Below are 26,866 nucleotides of genomic sequence, written 5' to 3' on the forward strand. Positions count from 1 at the left end.
GAATTCTGCTATAACACCACAATGATTGTTGTTATTGGCTTTGCATCAGTCAAGATTCTGGCAGGAAACAAAAGGCACAGGCAAATAGACTAAGAATTTTATAAAGAGATTGTTTTTAAAGGTGTTGGCAGAGTTGGGGTAAACCAATGAGGTACAGGACCTGGGGCTAGCAGGAGTGGGAAGCATTACCATTCTAGGTCTGGAGAGTCAAGGGAATGATCGGTTACCCCTCCCCATAGAGTACAGCTGAGGCTGAAGAGAGGGCTGTCCAGTGTGTGCTGTGGCCTTTGGTGGAGGGATGCAGAACACACCAGCCCTACTCTCTCTTCTTGCCCTGGGGTTCTTCTTATCATACCAATGCCTCCTATCAGCTGGACCTAACTGGAAGCCAGAGTCCATTACTCCTGTACATAGAGGTCAGCCTCAGCACAGAGCTGGATAAAAAAGGACTAAGACTGGATCTGGTGAGCTGAGGACACTCAGGGAAAATATTCATCACTGGCTTTAAATCAATTGCTTCGTAAGAGAGTCCGAAGTTCAGTAGGGGTCTGAATAAGGTATGTCAGTCAACTCAGTTTATAAAATCAGAGAATCTTGAGAGGAACGTAGAAGTCAACCAGCCTCTGCTTGAACATGCCAGAGACCTCCAGAGACAGGGATATCTCTCTACACCAAAGTGATTATGGGGTGGCTCCCCCCGCTCAAAATCTGCCTTTGTATGCCAGAAACTAAAACTTGTATGTGAAATCTCCTGAATTTTTTTTTTTAATTTGAGCCACGAATTCAAACTGTGGGTGGGGGGGAAAGCCTAGTAAGGAACAAGTGTATTTACTAGATCTGGTTTTTAACCTCTTGTGTCATTTCTCATCCAAATTTGAAGACATCTATTGCATCCTTCATTCGATTTTTTTCTTTGGTCTAAAGAGCATGTAGCTCTTCCCGCCTTTCCTTACCCATCCTCCTCCTCCTCCTCCTCCTCTGGATGTTTCTTGCTCCTTCAAAGTCCTTCTTAAAAACATGACTCTTAGAGTAGAAAACTTTTGATGTCTTTTAACCAGAACCGACCAGAAGAGGACCATGATGTTCTCGACCATGACTCAGTCCTGCCAATGAAGGGTATTTCGTTGCTATAATGCCATCTATGAAAATTTTTTGAGCAATTTCATCATGCTGTTGTTGGGTCCAACTGAGCCTTCAAGTCTTCACTAAAACTTACTAGTCTTCTTTTGTCTGTTCGTTTGTCTTTAATTTGGTTACCTCAAAAATTATTTAGTAGATTTGCTGAATCATCGACTTCTCTAAGCAAGGTCTTTAACCTAACTCCAAGCTATCATATTTATTTGTAAAATTTCAACTGTTGGTTTAAGGGTCATTATTTTAGCCTGTTGTGTACGAATCTCTAAAATTTTATTTCTATAGTCAGTTAGGTATCTTTCCTAGATTCAGGCCATTTTCAAGTTTGATAAGCACATCACCATCAAGTAGTTGATGACAGTGTTGAACAGGCAGTTTCTCTCAAGGACAGCCTTCTATAATTTGATGTTGTTTTGCTGATTAACACTGTTAGGGTACAGCCATGTGGTGAAGTACAAAACCATCTATTGATATTATTATCTAGCCCTCCATCTTTTGTCCATAAGGATATCATGCATCACCTGATCAAATGCTTTGCTAAAGTTTAACTGTGCTTGGTCTACCACTCCAAAATAATCCTATCAGAGATGAAAGACATTTAATTTTATAAAACCTATTGGATTTTGGAACTTAAAAAATTAGCTCAAATAAAAAGTGGGAAAAGGACTTAAATAGACATTCCTCCAAAGATGATATACAAATGGACAAGCATATAAGCATATGCTCAACATCACTTATAAAGATTAAAGGAATTAAAGAAATGCAAATCAGAGCTACAATAAGATCTCACCTCATACCCATAAAGATGGCCACTATCAAAAAATAGAATATAGCAAATGTTAGCAAAGATGTGGAGAAATTAGAACCATTTTGCACTTTAGGTAGGAAGGCAAAATGTTGTAGCTACTATAGAAAACAGTATGGATATTTCTCAAAAAGTAAAAAATAGAATTACCGTATGATCCAGCAATCCCACTTCTGGGTATACATCTAAAAGAATTGAAAGCAGGATCTCAAAAAGATATTTGCACACACACGTTCATTGCAGCATTATTCACAATAGCCGAGAGTAGGAAGCAAGCCAAATGCCCACCAGTGGACGAATGGATTAAAAAAATGTGGTGTACACATACAATGGAGCATTATTCAGCCTTAAAAAAGAAGGAAGTCTTGTCACATGCAACAACATGGATGAACCTTGAGGAGATTATACTGAGTGAAACAAGCCAACAAAAAGACGAATACTATGATTCCACTTATATGAGGTATCTAAAGTAGTCCAATTCCTAGAAACAAAAAGTAGAATGGTGGTTGCGAGGGTCTTGGGGGAGGGGGAAATGGAGAGTTGTTGTTCAATGAGTATGGAGTTTCAGTTTTGCAAAATGAAAAAGTTCTGGAGATCTTCTGTACAACAGTGTGACTATACTTCACACTACTGAAATGTACACTTAAAAATGATTAGGATGGTAAATTTTGTTATGTGTTTTTTACCATAATTAAATTTTTTTTTTTGATTAAAAAGAAAAGTTTAGCCCAATTCTTTCCTTTTATAGAGGAGAAAACTGAGGCCCTGAGATTTAAAGAAACTTTTAGTGAACTCATGTGGATTCTAGTTGCTAAGGTTTTTTCTCAAGTGCTCACAAATGAGTTACTGCCCCTAACTTAATGTGGTTAAAACATTTCCCAAAGAGAAAAATCTTAATCACTGTATATGGGCTATTCAGAGTCTTTTAAAGAATTCGTTTGAGAATACATAAGGCAATAGATCATCTACTTAGTATTTCCATCATTAAGTCAAGAGAGCGAATGGCTGGGCCCAGCATGCCAGCTGAAGGCCTAATTACCACCTTTTCTCCTTCGGCTTCCAGGTATACGCTTAAATATCACCAATGCAGGCCCCTATCTGCCACAGACCTGCTTATTTTGTAGTTTTCAGATAATAAATGGTGGCTATTCCTGTTTGTTTTCTATGGTTTTAACATTTTTTTCAGACAAGATCATAATTCAACTTGTTTAATTTCATTTGAATTCTAAGGTTTTGTAAGACTCCTTCCCACCTTTGCCAGATTTAAGATCTGAGCACTTTCGTGTTTTAACTCAAAGTAATATCCCAGATATGTTTCACTTCATAAAAGTACCTCTTGAATGAGAAATTGTGTTTACCTTGCTTTAAGCCCCAGGAGAAGAAAGAGTATTTTTTCTCCATTATATTTAATTACTAATCAAAGTATTGAATATCATTGTAAAAATAAAATAGGAATGTCAGATGTGAACTGTGATACCAAATTGTTGATTTTTAAAAGGAAATTAATCATGTGGTCTGGACTAAATTGTTGGTTTCAAAAATCCCAAGTATTTAACTTGATGTAACTAAATATGTGCATTTAACTTTTAAGCAGTTATTCCAAAGTATTAAAAATCTTCCCCATTCTAATTTTCAGCCAATTTTCTTTGCAGTGCCTCGGAAGTGTCCATTACCCTTTAAAGTGAATAGTAAGAATAATGTCCATTGTTCTTATGTGATTCTTTTTAATAGTATAGATCCCACTAGATATTAGTCCTTACTGAGAAGGAATCTTGGAATCTTAAGGAGAATGATGAAAAACAATTCCATATAGTATTTTAATTTTTATTAGCCGTATAATTTAAAAAGCACAGAGGCATCGAAGACACACTCGCATTCCAACCCTGACTCCACCGCTTCCTAGCTTTGGCAAATTTATGCTTTCTCAGCCTCAGTTTCTCTGTTTGTGAAATCAAGATAACCCAAAGTGCTAGGTTAAAATGAAGAATAAAAATGCTAGGATATTAAAAAGGAGTTGGTCAAATGTTAGTTTTCTAATTTTCCATGAGTAAGGTTAGTTGTTCTGTGGAATGTTTTGTTTTTTGGGGTTTTTTAATATTTTTTTAAATTAATTAATTTATTTATTTTTGGATGCGTTGGGTCTTTGTTGCTGCGCGCAGGCTTTCTTTAGTTGCAGTGAGCAGGGGCTACTCTTCATTGCAGTGCGCGGGCTGCTTATTGCAGTGGCCTCTCGCTGCAGAGCATGGGCTCTAGGCATGTGGGCTTCAGTAGCTGTGGCACGTGGGCTCAGTAGTTGTGGCTCACGGGCTCTAGAGCTCAGGCTCAGTAGTTGTGGCACACGGGCTTAGTTGCTCCGCAGCATGTGGGATCTTCCCGGACCAGGGCTCGAACCTGTGTCCCCTGCGTTGGCAGGTGGATTCTTAACCACAGCACCACCAGGGAAGCCCCTATGGAATGTTTTTATATGAAGTTTTTTGAGCCAGACACTGACTCCCCTTCTGGCCAAATGCAGAGAGCTGTGTGGGAAAGGAAGCCTGTCATCAGTAAGACTTACAATAGGCCTGAATTTGTTTTCTGTCACTTCCAACATGGCCACATAGTGTTCTGCTTGATTATTTCACTTGGCAAGAAGACATTGTGCTAGTTTTGCATATCCTCGCTGTAATCAGAAGGAGCCAAGGTTGACGATGTTTAAAGGATTTAGCTTCTTGAAGTTTGTTCTCCTGCAGACCTACAGGGGGATTTGTCCCAGGCCTCCCGTTTACAGTCAAAGGCGTTCTGTGAATAATCTGATACGGACTAAGTACAGAATAGACTCCTTTGTTTGCCAGACAGGTGAGAGCCCTACTTTCTCTTGTTGCTAAAAATGTCGGCCAGAAAAGTGACTAGCATTACATTCGTACTAAATTAGCCTCGTTCCTTTTGTAATCTTACCCTCATAATGATTTCACTGAAAATCCAAGAATAACAAGAAGAACTTACCCCCCTAGGGTCCTGAGAAATCTGAAAGTATTTTATAATGTTAACACTTAGCATAACCTCCAACAACTATGCAGCAGTTTTAGATTTTCCGAGGTTCTTTTGTGAATATCCTCTCTCACGTGAACTAAACAAGATTGGCAGAGCAGGTACCATTATCCTCCTTGAATAACTGAGGAGATGGAGGTCAGTGAGGTCGTTCTTGCTTAAGGTTATTTAGAATTTCCTGCCCCAAACTTTTATTTCCTGAATCTTTTCCTACTCTAAGGGTGGGGGGTAAACATTGGGTGATTGAGTTGTAACAGGTACTAGAATAGATAGTTTCTATGTTACTTCACTTATGGTTTACAACAGTTCTATGAAATAATCCCATTTTACAGATGAGTTTGCTCAGAGTGGCCAAGTGCGTACTCAAGGTTACATAGATAATGACAAAGGCAGTCTTCAGAGGTTTCTCCCTCTAAAACATAATCTTCCTTTATTCTGCTACATTGTCTATATAGAGATATAGCAATCTCTCTCTCTCTATCTGTCCACCCACCCACAGACATGCAGACACAGTTGTTACTAAAACACCCGAGACCCAGTTCCTAATGACTAGAATGATTAGAATAGCCTCCAGAGATGCCTGGGTTATATGTCTACCTGCCACAGCGGGGAGTTCAAAAGCAGTGCACCTGGCAAAGCTTTTGTGTTATTCCCCACCTTTCAGACCTCCTTCATTCTTCCTACCTGTGTGAAACAAGAAAAATCCTACCATGAGAAAATAGGTGCAAAACAACAGCCGCTATCAAAGTACTGGCGGTCTAGTGTAGTAGCTGGAACAGTAGGTGTGAAGCAAGACCCACAGGAGAGGAATCCAAGCTGTTGAATTACTAGCTGCAGGTCCTTGGGCAAGTAAATTAACCACTCTGCCCCTCAGCTTCCTCACCTGTAAAAATGGGGATGAGGATGGCGCCTACCTCATGGGGTTGCTTGTAAGGATAAAATGAATGAGTTTTCAAAAGTGCTTAGAATAATACTTAGCCCATATTAATAATAATAGCTAACATGATTTTCTGCTGGTAGAAAACACTCAAGAAATATTAAAACTATCATTTTTATTATACTCAGTAAGCAGATTTTACCCTTCCCCAGCCCCTCTGAGGGTTAACCCAGAGATCACAATCCCAACACCCAGGTTTTGGTGCCCCTTCCTAATTTCTCGGGTTGAGTCTGTTTCTGTGGGGAGTGTGATTAATTACTGCCATATCTCACTGAACAGGTTCCCAAAGAAGGTGTGTGCAAGTAAAGACTATGTACAAGTATATTCTCACTTACCAAGCTTTGCCGGGTACGCAGCTTTTGAACTCCCCACTTTGTATGCTGTGTCAGGGAAGCTCACTGTTTAGAGGGACTTCTGGGCTCTCTTCACCACTCTATCCATACTTCCCTTGTAGTATTTCCAATAGCATATTGTAATTATCTTTTCTCTGTTTTCCTTAGCAGATCACGAGGTCCTTAAGGGCAAAGGACATGTCTTATTTCATTTTATATTCCCAGTACCTAGTGGAGTGCTTGGCAGTAGTAGCTTTTTGTTTATTGACTGACTGAAACAAATGGGGGGATGAGGGAGTGGATGCATGGTTAATTCTTTTAAGTAAATAATCAGCTCTGAATTTTGTGTCAATCTGAATTTTGTGTCAATCTGAATTTTCACACTTTGGATTTTCTTAAAGCTAGATAGCCGATGAGGGTACTGGTGATCAGGACATGTCATTATGCAACCCTTCTAATTACTGTCCCATAATGCTTACATTGTTTTACCAGTCAAATAATTCATTAATTTTAGTATATGCCCAGGGTATTTAGTTTAATGGTCAGACTCAAACCAAAAAAAGAAAAGTATGTGTCCTTGTGTCCTTCTATACATGTTATATTCTTTTCCAAGCAGTGGTAACAGTGGATGTATAAGATTTCAAAAATATACTTCAAAGGGTTAGCACTCATAATTATTGAGTTCATATGAAACCATTTAGAAGAATTCTTGGGTTTCAAAAAAGTGTCAAGTTATAGAGTGATGCTGTGCAAGAGGGAATTGTAGACACCGTCCAAAACAGATACTTCACTTTTGTGGATGAGAAAAAGTGAGACCCAAAGAGGTGAATGATTTGTTCAAAGTCACACAGCTCATCAGAGACTGAGCTGGCCCTGACTTCAGGTCCCCATATTCTCAGGCCAGTGGCTTTGTGGACCCTGGGGCCAGGATCCTTTGGTGATATTGCTTCTGGAAGATGCAGGACTGGCCCTATATGTCCAAGCCAGCCAAGACAAGGGCATGATTTCTGGAACACCGTGTTGCGGTGGTTGATTTGGGCTGGCAGCCAGTGGAAGAAGACCCCTGGGGTCCACATCAATGCTCTTAGATGTACACAGTCCATCCATGTGGCGTTTAACTTTTAAGGTGTTGGAGAAATGCAGGTCTGCTGCTGAAGAGAGGCAACATCAGAGGGGGGACCCACACACACGCGAAGTCTTCGCAGTGTCCCTCTGCAATTTTTAAACGTTTGAACTTTAAACTTTTCAACTTTGATAAACTACCCTGAAGGTCTGATGGAAACAAATTGTAATAAGCAAGGGTTCTTTTTTCTCACAGTAGATTTGTGTGTATAGAAGAATAGGAGGACATTTTAAGCTCTGCCATGTAATATTATTCCATGTTATTCGAACTAGTATAACTTTTGCTCTTTTCCATTTTCTACACCCAGATTCAAAGGATTCCAAGGAGAAGAACAAAATGGAAATCCTGTACATACTGGTGCCTAGTGTTGCCATCCCCCTGGCCATTGCTTTGCTCTTCTTCTTCATTTGTGTCTGTCGCAATAACCAGAAGTCATCGTCACCGCCTGTCCAGAGGCAGCCAAAACACGTCAGAGGTCAAAATGTGGAGATGTCAATGTTGAATGCATATAAACCCAAGGTAAAACTAGCAGTCCTGAGCTGCGCTTATTCTATAGACTTCAAGTTAAAGCAACACTTATAACCCACCCAAGCTTAGAAATCAAATGATATAGAATCAGAAATTTCATCAGTGCTAGAGTTCATTTTCAGCATAGCCATGCATTTCTAACTTTGTCCAAGGCAGTTTGAGTATACTTTCATCAGTGTGACCAATTCGGTGCTGGGCCCGTCCTAGCACTACCTTACGTAGAGTTTGGGCTGGAAGGAATTCTTATGAGATCATCTCTTCCAGCCCCTGGGGACTCAGAATGTGGACTATTTTTCCACATTTTAAAGAAGGAAATTCCATACTCTTCCAATCAAACTGAAAGAGATGAACAGAGAGAGAGAAATCAGACATTGTTTACTAACTTCACTTTCAAAAAATTCTTTTGCTTGTACAACAATGTGCAGGTATTAATACTACTGTACTGTACACTTAAAATGGTCGATTTTATGTTATGTGTTTTTTACCACAATTTAAAAAATCCTTTTCATGTCTAACCTAAATCCCTTTCTCTTTGGTTTAAACATATTTTAAGAGAAGTGTTGTCCTTCCCACAGTCTTTGAATGCTGTTTTATAATAGCCCACCTTAGCCTTCTCCTCTCTTTGCTAAATCAATCCACTTCCTTTTAGTTTTTCCTCAACATCTTTCAACATTTGGGTTGCTCAGGGTCCTGGCAAGGAACCCAGGGTCACTGGCCCTTTCCTTAAATGGAGCACACACCACATCTTGAGGCTGAAATACAACAGAGGCTTTCTCTCCGGAAAGCCAGCACCCCAATCCCAGGCCTCTCGGGAAAGAGATTTCATTTAAATAATTTAGGATTCTTGCATCCACAGAAGCCTGCCTTTTCTTTGTGTTCCAACTCCACAGGAACATTCATTCAACAAATATTTATCTTCTCTGTGGCTTAGTGACCATATTATTCTTTTGACCCTCATAAAGAGGAGATGCATCCCTTTTTATACAATTTTAGGAAAAAAATTGCCTGCACACTCAAATCAATCCTTTTACCCAATAAGTAAAGTAGCATAATTGGGCCTGACACATAGTCCTCATTTGATTTTATTTTGCTTTGCTGTTGAATTTTTTTTTAATTTAAAAAGTCTTAAAATATTTTTCTATTGCAAAGTCATACTTGTTGGTAAGGTTTTGGGGTTTCTTAAATGCTAAAAGAAATCATTTTTTTAAGTATTCTGTTCCAAGCAAAACCACTGTTCTCTCTTTTTTTTTTTTTTAATTTATTTATTTTATTTATTTATTTTTGGCTGTGTTGGGTCTTCGTTGCTGGGCGCGGGCTTTCTCTAATTGTGGCGAGCAGGGGCTACTCTTCATTGCGGTGCGCGGGCTTCTCATTGCGGTGGCTTTTCTTGTTGCGGAGCATGGGCTCTAGGCACACGGGCTTCAGTAGTTGTGGCTCGCGGGCTCTAGAGCGCAGGCTCAGTAGTTGTGATGCATGGGCTTCGTTGCTCCGCGGCATGTGGGATCTTCCCGGACCAGGGCTCGAACCCGTGTCCCCTGCATTGGCAGGAGGATTCTTAACCACTGAGTTCACTCGGTGGCTTGGGGAATGGGCGGCGGTGGAGGTTTAACTCGTGATATCCTCGCTGCTAGCTAGCCTACTTACGTACATTACAGCACGGTTAATCCTTACAAATGTAATAGGAGAAAATAGAAGGGTTAACATTATTGCACATTCATGTAGTCACACCTAGTTAACCGTTTACATATCCCATGACTTCAAACTTCTAGTGCAATAGTCTTTGTTCTGTGAGACTCTTTCCCTGTCATTTCTGTTACTAAATTCTGAGAAGCCTTACAAATGCTAGAGCTCTGGGCGGGAGAGAGGGCCAGATCAGTTTGTTTCTAGTAGTCACTATGCAGCAACCACCATCCTGGGGAGGTGGGCTCCTCGTTGCTGTGGCAGGAATTATAGGAAGAATCACTTCCATTCGGAAAAATTACCTGTGTTGTAGGTCAGCCTCAATCTGCAATTCAATTCCATTCTAAGTGGAGGTTTATTTTGCAACACGTGATGTCCAACAGGCACAGTGTTTTGGATTTACGTTGTCTTTCAAATAAAGATCTCAGAGGGCTCTGTGGCACAACTAGAGAAAACTAATACATACTGAATGATACACATTATCAGGAACTATTCCAGGAGCTTTTACATTCATTGTCTCATTTAATCCTCACACCTATTATATAAGGTAGGTATTATTATCACTCTCATACAACCAGGGTAACTGAGACTCCAAACCAGTTAAGTAACTTGCCTAAGGTCACAGAGCTAGTAACTGGAAGAGATAAAATGTGAATAGAGATTTTTCAGCTCTAGGGAAAGCCCTTGAACTTGCCCATGCCATGATAACTTTTTCACAGGACAAATCATGCTGGGAAGGGGGTATGGGGGCAGGCAAATAATTAAATATGACACTCCATTTGTCAGTCTGGCCTGAACACTAACCACAGGATTCACCTGGCTCTGACAGACCTCCTGAAGAGGTCTGGATAACAGTTGTAAGCTTGAGTTACATAGCCCCAGTCCTGCCAGGGACATGTGAAATTTGGCCAGAGCAGCAATAGTCCTCCATCCTCCATGGTCATGGAGACAAATGTAAAATATACGGGGATAAATTTTTCCTAAGACTTGGTGAAGCAAAACATTGTTTTCATCATTTCTGGACCGTTTCCGAAATGTGCCTTGCCAAATCTCCCAGTTTCAAGACTTCTCCAACACAAAGCTTAGAGTTTAGCCTTAAACAGCTCACAAGCAATTCTGAATCAGAAGTAGGAATGGCTCAAGAATATGTGACTGGGTTGAGGAGGGGAAAGGAAACAACAGAAACAAATGCTAATTTTTTTTCTTACTCTCCTAAGAAATTTGGCTCCAATCAAATTTGACTTATTCAGCTGTTTGTTTTGGTTCTTACTGAGTGCCTTTCCTGGAAAAAGCACAAAGAACTTTGTAGACCTTAAAGAAAATTCCCAAATGTAAACAGTCAATCTCTAAAACTGCTTTGAGAGGTCACTGACACATAAATATTACACGTACCTATAAAATCTAAAAGGAAGGGACACACATAAGAAAGAGGAAAAAAACAAAACAAAAAAAGTCTTGGAAAAAAAACAAAACAAAAAAATTCTTGGAAAAAAAACACCCTACCAGAGTAAAATCAAAAGGATATTTGGAGGTTGGGATGAAAAAGGAATGAAGGATAGAAGCTGGTCTTCCCTGGCCTCATTCTTATTTATCCAAATGAATGTGCCCTTCAGGGTTTAAACTATCTCTGTCCATCTCTTTCCACTTGCTGAGCTGATTTTACCCACCGTCCCCGCCCCCCGCTGCCCCACCAACCCCAAGTGTTTGTATTAAGAAGAGGCTCCTCTGGGAGATTAGAAATCCATACCCTTCAGAGGTGACAATAGGCAGCTGCAGACAGACTGGCTGACGGGATCTGGCTTGAGTCCCCAGAGAGGTGAACGGTACAGTTGGAAGTTAAAACTTCTGAGGAGGCATGAGTCTCCTTCTGATCTGTGGGGAAAGGAAGCCCGTGGACCAGACAGGCATCTTACGTCTGAGCCTTGAACAGTCAGGAAATGGAGATGGCCCCCTGGCTCCACCTCTAACTGCCCTGTGACCCTGAGTAGCCACTTAGCCTCTCTGTGTCTCAGTTTTCTCGGCTGTTCAGAGACAGAGGTCGACTGTGTTCATGCAAAGGACGGTTTGTTTATTTTTCTTTTATTTTGCTCAGCAAAAGATTTCAAGCCATTCAGTTGGATTAGTTAATCTCCTATCTTTTCCATCTTTAAAATCTTCTGACAGTACTCTGGTGATGCAGGAACTAAGTAGGGTTTTCCTATCTTGCATTACAAATTTTACAATCTGAGTAGGGTTTTTTTTTTTTAAAGTACTGTGGAAAATGAACCTTTTCCAAGAAGCCTGGGAACTCTAACTTGCCATCTCTCCGATTCTTTCCCTCTGCCTCCCCCCTCCTCTCCCCACCCCCAAGCTGTCACATCGGAAACACTGAGCAGTCTCGCTGAGGGAGGTAAGCTGTGGAGTTTGCCTCCTGGGGACTTAGAACGGGAGCAGAGCCTCTCCCTCAAGCACAGGGTGAGCCAGTTCTGTCCTTCCCTATGTGACCCACCTATGTGGGATTTAGACCCTCAAAGAGGTTAAGGGTGGAAGAATTTGAGAATGAGGGGCAGGAAGCCTAACTAAGCCTTCGGGTCAAACTCCTGCAGCTCCTGGCTGATGGAAGGAAGATTGGAGGGAAAGCAAAATTGGCCTGTAGCTTTCTGAAACTGGTGGCTGTATTTTATTTCTCAACTAACCCTCATCTCTTGCCCGCTTCTCTGTTTCTCCACTTCCAGGCTATTCCTCTCTCCTTTTCCTTTCCAGCCAAGGTATTCAGCCGTTGCTGAATGTACTGACACTTAATTATGTTCCCTGAGCCTGTCCCTTTTGCTAGCAACATGCTTCCATCTAAAAATCCCTGCTGTGGTTGAGCCAGCCCTTTGAAATCCCTGTTCTTATCCACGGTCCCTATACTTAGTGCTAAAAGGTCCTCAATAACTTTTCCACTCACTCCTTAAAGCCATTGTCTCCAAGGCTTCTGAGCTCATCATTCTATTCACATGGCCTCTGGGGAATCACCAGTGATGTAATTTAATCCGATGGCCTTTCCCAAGCCTTCATCCTCTTTAATTTCTCTGGAGCATTCGATATTCTTAACCACCATCTTGAAACACTTCTTCTCTTGGCTCTCCTACTATCTCCTCGTCTTTTCTTCACTAGTTCTTCTTCTTTTTAACTCCCCAAATGGGAGCCTCCTCTGATGCCTGTCAGTTGTCTTTCCTCTTTCTCTCTCTCATGCTGATTTCATCCTCTGGCATTGCTCTAGCTCCCACTTGACATAATGATTCCCCAATCTGGAAGGACCAAATCTCAAGTTATAAAATTCTTCCTCCCAGTACATAGGAGTCCACAGTCTCTGGGCCTAAGTTACCTTTCCAGCCATATTTGTTCTTAGTTTATTTCTTAGAGGTAGTATAATATACTTCAACGATCAAGGATTAGAGGCAGAGAGATATGATTACAAATCTCGCCTCCATTGTTTACTGGCCATGAGATCTTTGTTTTCTCATTTATGAAACAAGGATACAAATAGTACTTAAAAGAGATGTTTAAATGTATTTTTATTGCAGTATAATTCACACACATTATATTAGTTTCAGGTGTCTAACATAATGATTCAATATTTTGATATAGTGCAAAATGATCACCACAGTAAGCCTAGCTAACATCTGCCATCATACATCGTTACAAAATTTTTTTTCTTGTGATGGAAGTTTTAAGATTTATTCTCTTAACAACTTTCAAATATACAATCAGTATTACGAACTATATTGGCCATGCTGCACATCCCCATAACTTACTTATTTTATAACTGGAAGTTTGTACCTTTTGACTCCTTTACCTGTTTTGCCCACCCCTTCCCTCCCCACTCTCCACCACTAGCAGCCACCAATCTATTCTAAACGAGCTGTTTCTGACACTTCAAGATAACGTGTCTGGCACGTCACAGGTCCTCAACAGCTAGAAGTTACTATTATTTTTTTGTTACAGTGATGATATGAACAATCACAAACCTTTTAAATCAACCACCAAATGCTGTGTACAGGATACTGTGGGCTGGGGAGGAAGCTATAGGATTTGGCAACCCACAGCATTAACTGGGGTGAGGACAAGGCAATTAGAGCAAAGATTATAGAGGTAGCTCTTTAGATAGCTCTGGTATTCCTGTGCCCATCCAGTGAGCATAAATCCTCTGCCCCACACCCTGTTCACACCCTGGATAAAATCCCTCAGGGCAGAGAGGGTCTGATAGTGAGGACTGGGGGACTGTCCAGTACAGAGATCAGCTTAAAACTATGCCTTTAGAAGTTTTACTTCTAGGGAGAATGAGTATTATGAATGGATATTATGAATAAGCTGAAGTACTTCACATGCATTATCTCAATACAGTCTTTACAGTAACCCTCTGAAGTTGGTACTAATTTGAGCCTGATTTTGGGCAGTGAGAAAACTGAAGCTTGAGATTCAGAGTCTGCCCAAAGTCACACAGTTAGTGAGTGGCAGAGCCCAAACTCAAACCCAGGTCTGTCCAGGTCCAGAGCCCAAGTGTTCCCTATTTCAGCGGTCCCCAACCTTCTTGGCGCCAGGGACCGGTTTCGTGGAAGACAATTTTTCCATGAACGGGGAGCGGGGGATGGTTCATACGTTAATGTGAGCGATGGGAAGCGGCAGATGAAGCTTCACTCACTTGCTCGCTGCTCACCTCCTGCTGTGCGGCCCCATTCCTAACAGGCCACGGACCAGTACCCGTCCGCAGCCCGGTGGTTGGGGACCCCTGCCCTATTTCACTCTACTGCCTTAATTTTCAGGCTGACTGAAACACACAAGCCCAAGTTATGAGCACATGGTAGCTCACGCTGACATTAAAATTACTGGCATCTGTTCTGCCTGTTTCCAGGCAGAATAGAACATCTCCTGTTGACATTATAAAGCAACTCCACCACAGAATCAATCCTGGTCACCACCAAACATCCAAACTAACTATCAGAAAGTTAACATTATAGAGAAAAGAACCGTTTCTGAAGTTAAATCACTTCCAGAGAAGTGCAGCTGAACTCTGAACAAATGTGGCAAACTATTGGTTGGAACTCCCTCTAGAATTTGATTGCATAAACCAGAAGGCACTTAGTTCAGCTGTAGTCTTTGAAAATGTCCATAATCTCTGAAAATCAAATGGCTGTGGCCTTTAAGCTTTTAGAATGTAATCATTTCCATTTATGAGTGGAGTCAGTTGTTTCACAATTCTAACACTGTTTACCTAAGAACCAGTAAAATGCACAGGAAAGGAAAATAGGCTTTAGAGTCAAGCAGATTCCTGTCAACAGACAAGGCCAGATACTAAAAAAAAATCTCAGTTTCACATACTCTCCAGGGCTCTTGTGCCCAACTCAGGTAAAGCCTGCTGTTGAATGGTTTTGTTCACTTATCCCTGTCAACTAATGGGAGCAACAAAGGATCAACCAGAGTAAGGTCTAGATCATCAGAGACCGGAGAGTAATTACACCTTGACATTCCACTTTTACACCAGTGGGCCTCATGCTTTTAAAATTGTGGCGCCCTCTGAGGATCAAATGAAAACTACCTCTTCTTCCCAGAAAAGTGCTTCATCTTTAGAGCCAGACACAGCTGGAGCTGAATCTTGACATCACTACCTAATAGTTGTGCTTCCATAGGCAAGCTACTTAACCATCGAAGGCCTTAATTTCTTGATCCATAAAGTGGGGAAATCATAGTATGAATCTCACGGATTTGTGATGAGGGTTAAATGAGTTGATGCATTGAACACGGAATGACCCCACAAGGGAGTGTAGCGTAGTCATGAGGAAGACAGACCCTGGAGTCTGAATTTACAACCTAATAGTTGTGGGATCACTTAACCGCTGTTCCTCAGGTTCTCCATCTGTAAAATGGGGATAATAGTCATAGTGACCAATGTCATAGCGTTATTGTGAGGATGAAAAGAATTAATACGTATAAAGCACTTATAGCCTAACACATAAACAGCCCCCCATCCCCAAATCATAGCCATTATTATGATCTCATTGTCTGGTACATGGCAAGTATTCAGTACATGGTAGTTATTACTAAGCTCAGATTACAAACATCTAGGATAGGAGTTGTGTCCTCTCTCCTCATGGTTCTTAAATGGTTTCTCATATACTATTCTGTGTGTATACTCTTTGGTACATAGTATATATAGTATCAGTTGACTGACTGAGGTAACCAGCTATGAAAATATATCCCACACAATTGGCTGCACATGAAAATATAATAAACCGATGACATGGCCCAAGCTGTAGCGTGATTTCTATTTGAAAACCTTGAATCTCTCTGAAAGCAGCCATGCAGAATATAACCCAGTGAAATACCAGTCGATGGCTCTTACATTTTTCTCTAGCTGGCATTTCCAAAGCATCTTCCAAAGCAGAGTGTTATAGTCTCTGTCTCGTGTAAGTCAGAATCATTCAGTCAGGATCTACAGGCACACTGTGGTCATTCATCATGCCGGGAGCAGGGACCAGACACTCAGTAACTGTCTGATCCAGAAAGTTGTATTCTTTTCTCTTTTTTTTTGAAAGTCATATTCATTTATTCCAGTCCCAGAGCATTCTCATGACCTGGCAACTTGTCAGGACTGCAGAATCTGACTTACAGAATTAGAAACTCTAGGAGTGAGGCCTAGCAATCTGTGTTTTAACAGGCCCTCTGGGGCATTCCAGTGCCTGCTCTGGTGTAGACTCTGCTGATCAACTTGAGATTCAGAGAGTAAGTCCACAAGCAATACAGTTCTCAGAGAAAACTATGCTTTCAAAGAGACACAGACCTGGTCATGTCCTCCTATTACCCCAAATTACCCCCTAACTTCAATAGGGCCAGGATCTGCTTCATTATTCCTCTAACAGGGTGAGGACAAATGTCACTGTGTGGGACCCGCTCTTCTCCTGCAGATACTTGTATCCAGCTAGAATCGGCAAACGTGTAGAGCAAAAGAGATTTGTAAAAGGGCAGCAGTCTTGGGACGTGAGGGATGGGAAAGGAACAAGTATAGGGGCTGCAAGGACTGTAGGAGGAGGTTTGGGTCCATTGTAGGAACATGAACGTCAGTCCTTTTCCAGCACCTGCTGCCGGAACCACCTTCCTGTCCCAGAGCACCGCCCTGAGCTCCGGTTCCCTCCACCCTCATGTGGCTCTGCTTTCCATCTGTGTGTCTACTTCAAATTGGACTCAAAAGTAGAGCCATCAGTCATGCCCCGTTCAGGTTAGAGGTGAAAAGTCACAGAGCGGGATCCGTGCTGCATGCCAATGTTGATGGCCATCGCAGAATACTCATCTCATTTCCTGTGGTAATCACTTAGGAAAAGTGAGCAGGAAATGGCAGCTTAGTCGCAAGCAGTGTCCTCCAGAGGAGTCATTTCAAGTGTATTATCACCTAAGGTGTAACTTCCCAAAGGTTGAAAGAGATAAAGTCACTGAGTCTGTCCGCCTTATCCATCTGCCATCTACATAATTACGATTTTTAAAAACTACCCATGGTTCATTGCTTTCATACCTAAAGTTAATGGATCTAAAAGGGGCACACGTCCCCACTTAGCATTCATCACTCAGGTGAGAGAAGCCACGCAACATCCGCCTGGCCTCTCTAGCAGCTGTTTCGACAGGACTGCAATACTCACATCGACTCACATCTAAGGACTCACATCTAAAATGTTCTCCCTTCATTTTCCTCCCGTGAAGAGCTCATTTAAACCTGAACACAGTTGTTCTTCAAAAATTTCTAGGGGAAGAAGCACAGTTGGATTTTAGAATAATGTATCAACTTCTACATCAACTTTGATTTTTCTCCCCCCAAAAAAATTATATAATTTTTTAAACCGCACTGAGGCAGATGTGTGTTTACTTTGAGAAGTAAAAATGTTAACATTTAAACTGAAAGCCTGTTTCAGTTTTAAGGTACTTAATTGCCTTGCAGCATATAATAAACGGAGCCCATCTTGTCATTCAACTAATGGAGGGAGTGATAAAGAGATAGGAGCCCAGGACCCTATTCATTCCAGTTTTCCTTTGTACTTGGTTTACTTTGGCATCGTGCCTCATGTGTATTTTACACTTCTTTACATTTTGTACATCCCTGTATGACAAATACTTGTCAAACAAAAACTAAACAGATTTATAACCCCTTAACTTGAAATGAGCCAAAATTGAACTGCCAAAACTTTATGACTTCATTTTCTTTCATAGTTTTCCACTACATTGGTTCAAGCAGACAAACCCCACTTGAGGTCAAGCAGAGGTCATTTCACTTTCATTACCAAAATATAATTTACAATATGCCAGACCTAAACAAGTTTAGCCTAAAGGGTCTGTATAATGTAAACCATCTGTTCCTCAACAATACAGCTAATTTCCTGCCGTCACCGTACAGTCTACTGACTGCTTCTTTAAGGGTTTTTATGATTTTTTAACTAGGTCAGGATTTATGTAAAATTTGAAAATGAGTCTATAGTTAAGACTCATTTGTACCAAATAACTTGAGCATTTAAAAAATGCAAATCACTGTGTAAATTGTTCCCCTGAAACCAAGCTCTGAGCAGTTTTTTTCTGGGTATTTCTATGCTGGCTGCTGCACAGGTGTTCCAAGGAAAGGTTTTGTGAAATTGGTCATTTTGGTTACTTTCCGTGCTTTTTTTTCCAAAGCAAATCCCCAAATTTGGTTCTGACTAGCTCTGGTGAACTATTCCTTCCTTCTGTCAGCTGGAGAAGATTTGGGACCCTATGCCATCTGGCCCACCAGGTATTGGTGAGCTATGACAAGACACACTTTGGGTCAAAACATACTTTTTCATGTGTCTGAACAGAGAGAAAGAAGAACAATTATCATGCCACAGAGTGACCACACACCGAAGGCTGACCTCTCAGCCCTGCAAGGTGTCAGGCCCCAGGCCGAGCCTCCGGAGACATGCTGTGTCCAACTGGCGTTGCCAGCCAGCCAGCTTCTCTGGTTTCAGACAGAAGGCCTTGTACACACAAGGGCAGCAATTTTGGCTCTCCTAAAAATTTCTGATGCTTTTCTAAGCCTCTTTCTCCATCTGTAAAATGGCAAGAGTAAGAGTTCTTCTTCCAAAGGTGAATACCAGAGAACTAATTTTCTTACCTCAGTGTATGGGAATGCAGCCGGCTTTCTTAGCTTGGGACACAAGCCCCAGGGGCCATGTGTCAGGCCAGCGCCAAGGTCCCGTCCACCTCCTCTTCTCTTCCAGTCCCCACCAGTTTGGCCTGCTTGCTTCCTTTCCCATCTGCCACCATCCACTCTTCCACGTGGGTCTTTGCTCCCTCCACCTCCATCCACATCTTCCAGAATCCTCAGAGGGGCAGACCACAGGCCACTCAAATTCTTACCCACCCTCGGGTTCCAAAACAGAGTCTCTGTCATTTTTAAAGAATTTTTTTTAAAAACCAGCAACTACAGGAGAACAGAGAAAGATTAACAAGAAGAAATTTAAACATTCGTTTTTTAAACATAGAATTATAGATGACTATCTAGAGCTATTTAAGGCTGTAAATGGATCTAAATCATTTGCATTGACTCCACTTTCTGGATTACTTCCCTAAGAAGGATAATAAAATTGATTTAAAGAGCACTTATTAGGTGGAAATTACTTTCATACATTGTTGCATTTAATCCCTACTGTAATTATGGAAGCTAGATATTATATTATTTTATAGATATGGAAATAGAGGTTCAGAAAAGTTAAGAAACTCACCCAAGGTCAGCCACCTAATATATAGGACTTATCCCACGGGGTTGTTATAGTAAATGAGTTAATATTTGTCAAGTGCTCAGAACAGTGTCTGGCGCATAGTAAGTGCTATATAAATATTAACTACTAATAATAGAAAGCGGCAGGTCCAAGATGCAAATTCAGATTTGTATGAGCCCAAAGGTTACATGGTTTGAATTACCCCACACTGCCTATGGGTTAGCTTCAGCAGGGGAAGGGGGAAGAGTCCTAACGCCTCCTTAGATCAGTCTAATATTCCTTGGGTTTAGTTCCTCATTCCCACTTTCCCTCAAAAGTAGTTTATTCCTCAGTCCCTTACCCTTCTCTATCACCAAAAGCATGGGGGATCCTGTTTAGGTCAAAAAGTAAGTAATACCTATCGTGCCATTCAAGGGACTTTCACATAAATTGGATTCGTTTACATCATTAGGTAAAGTTCTGATGGAAATCCCTGTCTTAACGTCATGTGGGAAAAATTCACTTTGGATTACTCTGGCCACGAAAGCACAATCAATCTGAGGGCTGCAAGAGTTAAAAAGTAGGCTTGGTTACTCTTCCCATCACCTACCTTCTGTTCTCCCAAAGGAACTCCACAGCAACTACAGAATCCTGACCCTAGAAGCAAAAGGAAAAATAGTGAAGGAATTGTGATTGCAGAATACATTTCCTGGATTCAAGCAGATAGAAAGATGGGTCATATGTTTTTAAATTATTCACTTTTTTGAATTGATATATATTCACCTGGTTCATAAGTTCAAAAGTATAAAAAAGCATAAAGTGAAAAATCTCCCACCTCTGCCCCTCTCCTCCTAGTTCCCACCTCCATATCCTCCCAATAACCACTGCTGTTTCTTGAGTATCCTTTCAGCGTTTCTTTATGCCTATGGGAAGAAATATGAATATATTTATTCTTTTTCTCCTCCTCTTTCACACAAAAGCAGCATACAGCATTAACTGTTCTTTTGCTTTTTATTTTTAACTTAGTAGTAGGATTTTGGATATCAGTACATAGAAAGTGTCCTCATTTGTTCTTACAACTGTGTAATATTCTGACAAATGTATAATATTCTTTTTACTAGTTCCACCACAATTAATTTAATCAGTTTCCACTAAGTAGACATTTAGGTTATTTCTAATCTATTACAAACAGTACTATAATTAATAGGACTGTATTAATAAGCTTTAATTGCCTAAATGTTTAAAGCAAGAAGTTGCCATTACTTTCAGCAGAGGTAATTTTACTCTAAGACATTTATAAATACAAACCCCATAAAATCTGCTGTAACAAATTAGTGAGACCTATAGATGATAAGAAATATTATTTGCATGGAGGAATTAATGTTTCAAAATTCTCAGTTCTATTTTGTCCCCTTAAGTGGGTATTTTGCTGCAAGTTTATTTACACTTATAATTAGGTTAATGGGCATTTTACCCTGCAAAACTTAGCCTAGAACAGAGCTAATCATCATGAATTCTAGATTAGTAGAGTTTGGATTAGAGAAAATTTTTAGTTAATTTTCTAAACTATTGATTTAAACTGTGTACAGAGAGCTCTGAATTCCATAGGTATTTGCAAAATTATCAGCTTCAATTGGGATACTCACAGCAGTACTTTTTTCTAAAAAATAAGGATTTAAAGTGCATTTAAAGGGATTATTTAAAAAATCAGTTTAGGTACAAATGCATTGCTTTTATGACTTTTTCCCTAACAAATTACATTAAATGTCAGGATAGATCGGAGGTGAATTTCAAAAATAGTAAAAACACATGATGTAATAGACGTTTACTGTCAAGATCAAATGTCACAACTTAATATTTATTTTCATTGTGAGCTAGATGCTTTCTCCTGTCTGTTTTCAGGTCAATCAGTAAATAACCCGCTTGCAAAGCCATAGAGATAATCAGTTGGTTCGAAAGGCAATAGCTCCCTTCAAAAAACTGAAATCTGGGGGACTTCCCGGAGGTCCAGTGGTTAAGACTTCGCGCTCCCAATGCAGGGGGCATGGGTTCAATCCCTGGTCGGGGAACTAAGATACCGCATGCCACACGGTGCAGCCAAAAAACATGAAATATGATTGAGAGGACAAAATATATTCATAAAAAGAGCAGCAATAGCAAAGGTAATAATAGCTAAAAGTTAAATAGCCCTTACCATGTGCCAGACATCATGCTGAACACTTGACAGACGTTAACTTAGTGAAAGTTCACAAGAACCCTACGAGATGAGTACGATTATCATCCCATTTTATAGATGAGAGAATTGAAGCACAGAGTGGTTAAATATTGTACCCAGGGTCACACAGCTGGTAAGTGGAGAGGGCAGGATCCCAGTCTGAACTGTGGCTGCGGAGGTCAGCGAGTAGCCAGTCACCTCACTGCATCCTGCATGTAGTGGCATTCAGACGCTAAAGCCAGAGGGATTCCAGAGGAGGCAAAGACCAGAGTGGTCAGGGAGAGTTTCACAGCAAGGATTCGATAAGTAGAGAGAAGCACATTCCAAACCTCTACTCCCCACCTCTACTATGAGCACCTCAGAACAGTCTTTTGTTTCGGTTTCTCTGGCTTTTAGCTCAATATCTACCTTAGAAATAGGAGAGCATTGGAAGAACAAAGGTTATTAGGCAAGAACATGCATGACATTTGCATGTGGACAACGAGGAGACCTATTCAACTAAAGTGATGCCATCATGTAGAGGTGTAGCAAGGGTAAGACCAGATCCCAAGTACTCTTAAGTGCCAGGCTAAGGATTAAGGCTCTATCCTCAGCAGCAGTGCTTCTCACACTCTAACATTCACCAAAATCACCTGGGGTCTTGTGAAATGCACATCCCGATTCCGTAGGTCCGAGGTGGGTCCGAGAGTCTGCATTTGTAGTGAGCTTCAAGTGATGCTGATGTTGCTTTCCCAAGACCACTCTTTGAGTAGCAAGAGTCTAGGTAACAGCAGGAAACCATTGCTGGAGCAGGGGGTGTGGATGGAGGGATAGGGGAGTGATGGACAAAAATCTGCCTATGCCTAAGTTGCAGCCAACAATTCTAAAGACTTCTAGATGTACAATGTTGTAATTAATTTGATGTATAGAACCTTTCTCACTATGCCTCACCCCTCCTTTCAGATGCCAGATGTCTTGCCTTAGGAAATGTTTTAAAACCACACCTTTCCTTTCTTTCATACAGAGCAAGGCTAAAGAGCTGCCTCTTTCTGCTGTACGTTTTATGGAAGAATTGGGTGAATGTGCCTTTGGAAAGATCTATAAGGGCCATCTCTATCTCCCAGGCATGGACCATGCTCAGTTAGTTGCTATAAAGACCTTGAAAGACTATAACAACCCCCAGCAATGGACAGAATTTCAACAGGAAGCCTCCCTGATGGCCGAACTACACCACCCCAATATTGTCTGCCTTCTAGGGGCTGTCACTCAGGAACAACCTGTGTGTATGCTTTTTGAGTATATGAATCAGGGGGATCTCCACGAGTTCCTCATCATGCGGTCCCCACATTCAGATGTTGGCTGTAGCAGTGATGAAGATGGGACTGTAAAATCCAGCCTGGATCATGGAGATTTTCTACACATTGCAATTCAGATTGCAGCCGGCATGGAATACCTGTCTAGTCACTTCTTTGTCCATAAGGACCTTGCAGCTCGCAATATTTTAATCGGAGAGCAACTTCACGTAAAGATTTCAGACCTTGGGCTTTCCAGAGAAATATACTCCGCTGATTACTACAGGGTGCAGAGTAAGTCTTTGCTGCCCATTCGCTGGATGCCCCCTGAAGCCATCATGTATGGCAAATTCTCTTCTGATTCAGATATCTGGTCTTTTGGGGTTGTCTTGTGGGAGATTTTCAGTTTTGGACTCCAGCCATATTATGGATTTAGTAACCAGGAAGTGATCGAAATGGTGAGAAAACGACAGCTGTTACCATGCTCCGAAGACTGCCCCCCCAGAATGTACAGCCTCATGACAGAGTGTTGGAATGAGATTCCTTCCAGGAGACCAAGATTTAAAGACATTCACGTCCGGCTTCGGTCCTGGGAGGGACTCTCAAGTCATACCAGCTCTACTACTCCTTCCGGCGGAAATGCCACCACGCAGACAACCTCCCTTAGCGCCAGCCCAGTGAGTAATCTCAGTAACCCCAGATATCCCAATTACATGTTCCCGAGCCAGGGTATTACACCACAGGGCCAGATTGCTGGTTTCATCAGCCCACCAATACCTCAGAACCAGCGATTCATCCCCATCAATGGATACCCAATACCTCCTGGATATGCAGCGTTTCCAGCTGCCCACTATCAGCCAACAGGTCCTCCCAGAGTGATTCAGCACTGCCCACCTCCCAAGAGTCGGTCCCCGAGCAGTGCCAGTGGGTCGACTAGTACTGGTCATGTGACCAGCCTGCCTTCATCAGGATCAAATCAGGAGGCAAATATTCCCTTACTACCACACATGTCGATTCCGAATCATCCCGGTGGAATGGGTATCACCGTTTTTGGCAACAAATCTCAAAAACCCTACAAAATAGACTCAAAGCAACCATCTTTGCTAGGAGACTCCAACATTCATGGACACACCGAATCTATGATCTCTGCAGAACTGTAAAATGCACAACTTTTGTAAATGTGGTATACAGGAAAAACTAGAAAGTCGTAGAAAAGATTTATATTCAAATGTTTTTATTAAAGTAAGGTTCTCATGTAGCAGACATTGCAACAAGTATCTTCTGTGAAGTTTAACTGTGTCTTACCAACCAGGGCAAACACCAGCCAGAAAAAAAACACTGTGGGATTAACACTCCATCAGGGTGTAGGCCATGCCACTGGGATTGGTACATCTGGTTTCAAGTACTGAAAACTGCAAACCAGTGAAGAGGAAACGAACCTTATGACTTAAGTATCAAACCAAAAAGGAAAGTCAAACGGTGCTTTGTGTATTCACCTTTGGCTGCCATGACTGTTCTCTCCCCAAAATGTATATACCATAGCATTTGTCTACCTGCTGTCTTTTCTTCAGGACAGATGTTCAGGAATTCCGTTGATTCAATTTAGACTCTATGCATGTTTGTATGGAAGTGATGTTCAGAATCAGTGAGGAAACTTTAGGCCAGATTTAAAATCCCAGATGGAAACGAGCCATAAGTGTAAGTTTCCCTGAAGCCTTCTACACAGTGGGGCTTCTTTGGGAATGTGAAAAGTGTGCCTCTTTGTGAGTCTCCTCTGTTGATCATGAAGGCTTTTTCCACAGTGTGTTTACACAAGCCCTTGAAATAACATAGGGCATCAGATCCTAACAAGGCTAGATGTGGATGCTGAAATTGACCGCTGGTTGATAGTTCACTGTGTTGCATTAGAAACGAGGCACCAAAGGCAGCACAGTCAGGAAAATGGCCCCTTGGCCTAGATCAGCATCCATGGGAAAGGAACAAGGATTCCCATGGGGACAGCCTCACAGGAGCTTCCCTGGACCAATAACATTGAAGAATAGAGGTGTGGCTACAGACCAGCCCATCCATGCTTGCATCCTCCTGCTTATGAGCTGTCTAAGGTATGGGGGTGCATATCATCAGTGGACTCTGGGGAAGGAGGAAACTCTCTGACACCAATATCTAGTTAATTTAAAGTTTCTCTCACTTTTTTTTTTTTTTTTCTGATCTGGAAATGTTCACAGATTTTATTCTAGCACCAAGAGTTATGACAATGTATTCATAGTGTTAGTTGGAATCCAAAGACTATGAATTCTATTTGCAAAATATTACAGTACTTTTAAAAAACAAGTACTGAGTTCTCACTTTAAAGATTACCATGAACTGAAATTTTTAAGCTGGTAACTAGAAGCAACATGATCATTTTTGCCTTAGTGAGAGGAAGGAAGGTATCAAATGTGCATCTCATGCCTTACCTGCTAGCCATCTTCTGCCAAGTTTAGAATTCTTATGGGTTTCAAGTTCTATATAGAAAGGAATGTTATGATTGATTTTTCTCTTGTTAAAAGAATAACTCATTTATTCTAAGAGCAATGTCTCAAAGTCTCATTTTTTTATTTTACAGCTGAAGAGACTTATAAAGAGACTTACAGGATATAAAGTAATTCCTGGAAATGATATTTGATGAGGAGAATGTAAGAGACTTAGAAGCACGTTGACATTTCAATTTTGTAAAACAAAAAATTCAATTAGGATAAGAAATCAAAGAAATATGTTTACCAAAATGTGTTGCAATTTTCCCAAACACTGAATCTTCAGACAACAAATGTGGACTTATAGGTACTGTGAACACAAAGAATTGGCTATATTCAGATTTATTCAGAAATAAATTAAGACACATTTTTATGGCATAAATAAGCTGATTCAGAAGTTACATTTCTTAACTTTAGGTAGAGGAGAATATTTGTATCCTTTTGTTGCTATGCAACTGTTTAATGATGAAGATTCAAACCACAGTTTTGTATATCATAGGACAATCAATTGTTTTCCAAGAATATTTATTATTTTAAGTAAACACAATTTCAGCGAACCTGAGTTTTTCTAGGAGTCCCTTAAAGGGAAAGTAGCATTCCATGAGCCAGTAAGATATCTACTCTGGAAAAACATTACTATGGGTAAAAAATAAATTCAAATTAGTTTTTTATAAAGAACTATAACATTTATTTTAAACATTTTATAATTACTGAAGTCATTAAGGTGAGCAAACTAAATTTCAAAACCACTTGTAATAATGTATTTTATAATAGCACTGTGATACTACATAACACAGCCCCTTTTGTATTAAAATAGTATTTTTTTCACAGACTGAAAAATATCTTTTGCTTTGTGGACAATGTTTTGTAAGATGACCTTATTTTCAGATCTTTTCTCTTTTTTGCACAAAACTATGTTTATGGTTTGTATCACAGAAGTGAAATATATCTCTGCATTTTTATATCTGGTCTGTTTCCTTGTTTCCTTTGTTTGTTTTTAACTCGATATAGATTTTCTTCAAATATATAATGGCAGTATTCAGATATCTCGCCCTATCATATCTTTCCTTATTTTCACTGCATGCATTTAATCACTGTATTACTTAATGTTTGATTTGTTATTATGGGCATTTCAAATAGACAAGCATGGAATTGTAATGACAAGAAGCTTATTTTATATTGAGGATATATGCATTTGTATTTCACACACCAGAGATGATATTAAACACTGATTATTTTATGCTGCTGTTTATTAAAAATGTTTACCATAAAATATTATTTCCTGAATATTGCTATCATGGAGGTATTTGGGAACTTTAATATTATCTCTCCTAATGTTTGACATTTCATAGAAAGAGGAATCATAATTCCTATTTACTGCTATTTCATTGAAATGATTATTTTTAAGTAAGCTTTTAAAATAGACTTGGACATTCTTTTGCTAGTGACCATAGGTGGAAGGCAGAATCCCAATGACTTTATGACCATATATCACCCACCTATATATGGCAAGATTCTAATTTTTAAAATCAAAATAATATATTGAATAATTACTTGACAATCAAATGTAATGTGAAAATTGGTT

At 40.5% G+C, this 26,866-nt stretch overlaps 1 protein-coding gene across 3 annotated transcripts in view; it reads left to right on the top strand.

The window, feature by feature from the left end:
- The window catches only part of ROR1 (receptor tyrosine kinase like orphan receptor 1), a 171,880-nt gene extending 145,727 nt beyond the window's left edge, over positions 1 to 26,153 (top strand). For all 3 annotated transcript variants that reach the window (XM_059923985.1, XM_059924003.1, XM_059923995.1), the window contains 2 exons: positions 7,666 to 7,877; positions 22,501 to 26,153. In XM_059923985.1, coding sequence (XP_059779968.1) covers positions 7,666 to 7,877; positions 22,501 to 23,928 — 1,640 coding nt within the window. In that variant the 3' untranslated portion in view covers positions 23,929 to 26,153. The remainder of the gene's footprint in view (positions 1 to 7,665; positions 7,878 to 22,500) is intronic.
- The last annotated feature ends 713 nt before the right edge of the window (positions 26,154 to 26,866 follow it).

The sequence above is a fragment of the Balaenoptera ricei genome, chromosome 1 (genome assembly GCF_028023285.1).
Source record: "Balaenoptera ricei isolate mBalRic1 chromosome 1, mBalRic1.hap2, whole genome shotgun sequence".
NCBI classification, from domain to species: Eukaryota; Metazoa; Chordata; class Mammalia; order Artiodactyla; family Balaenopteridae; genus Balaenoptera; species Balaenoptera ricei.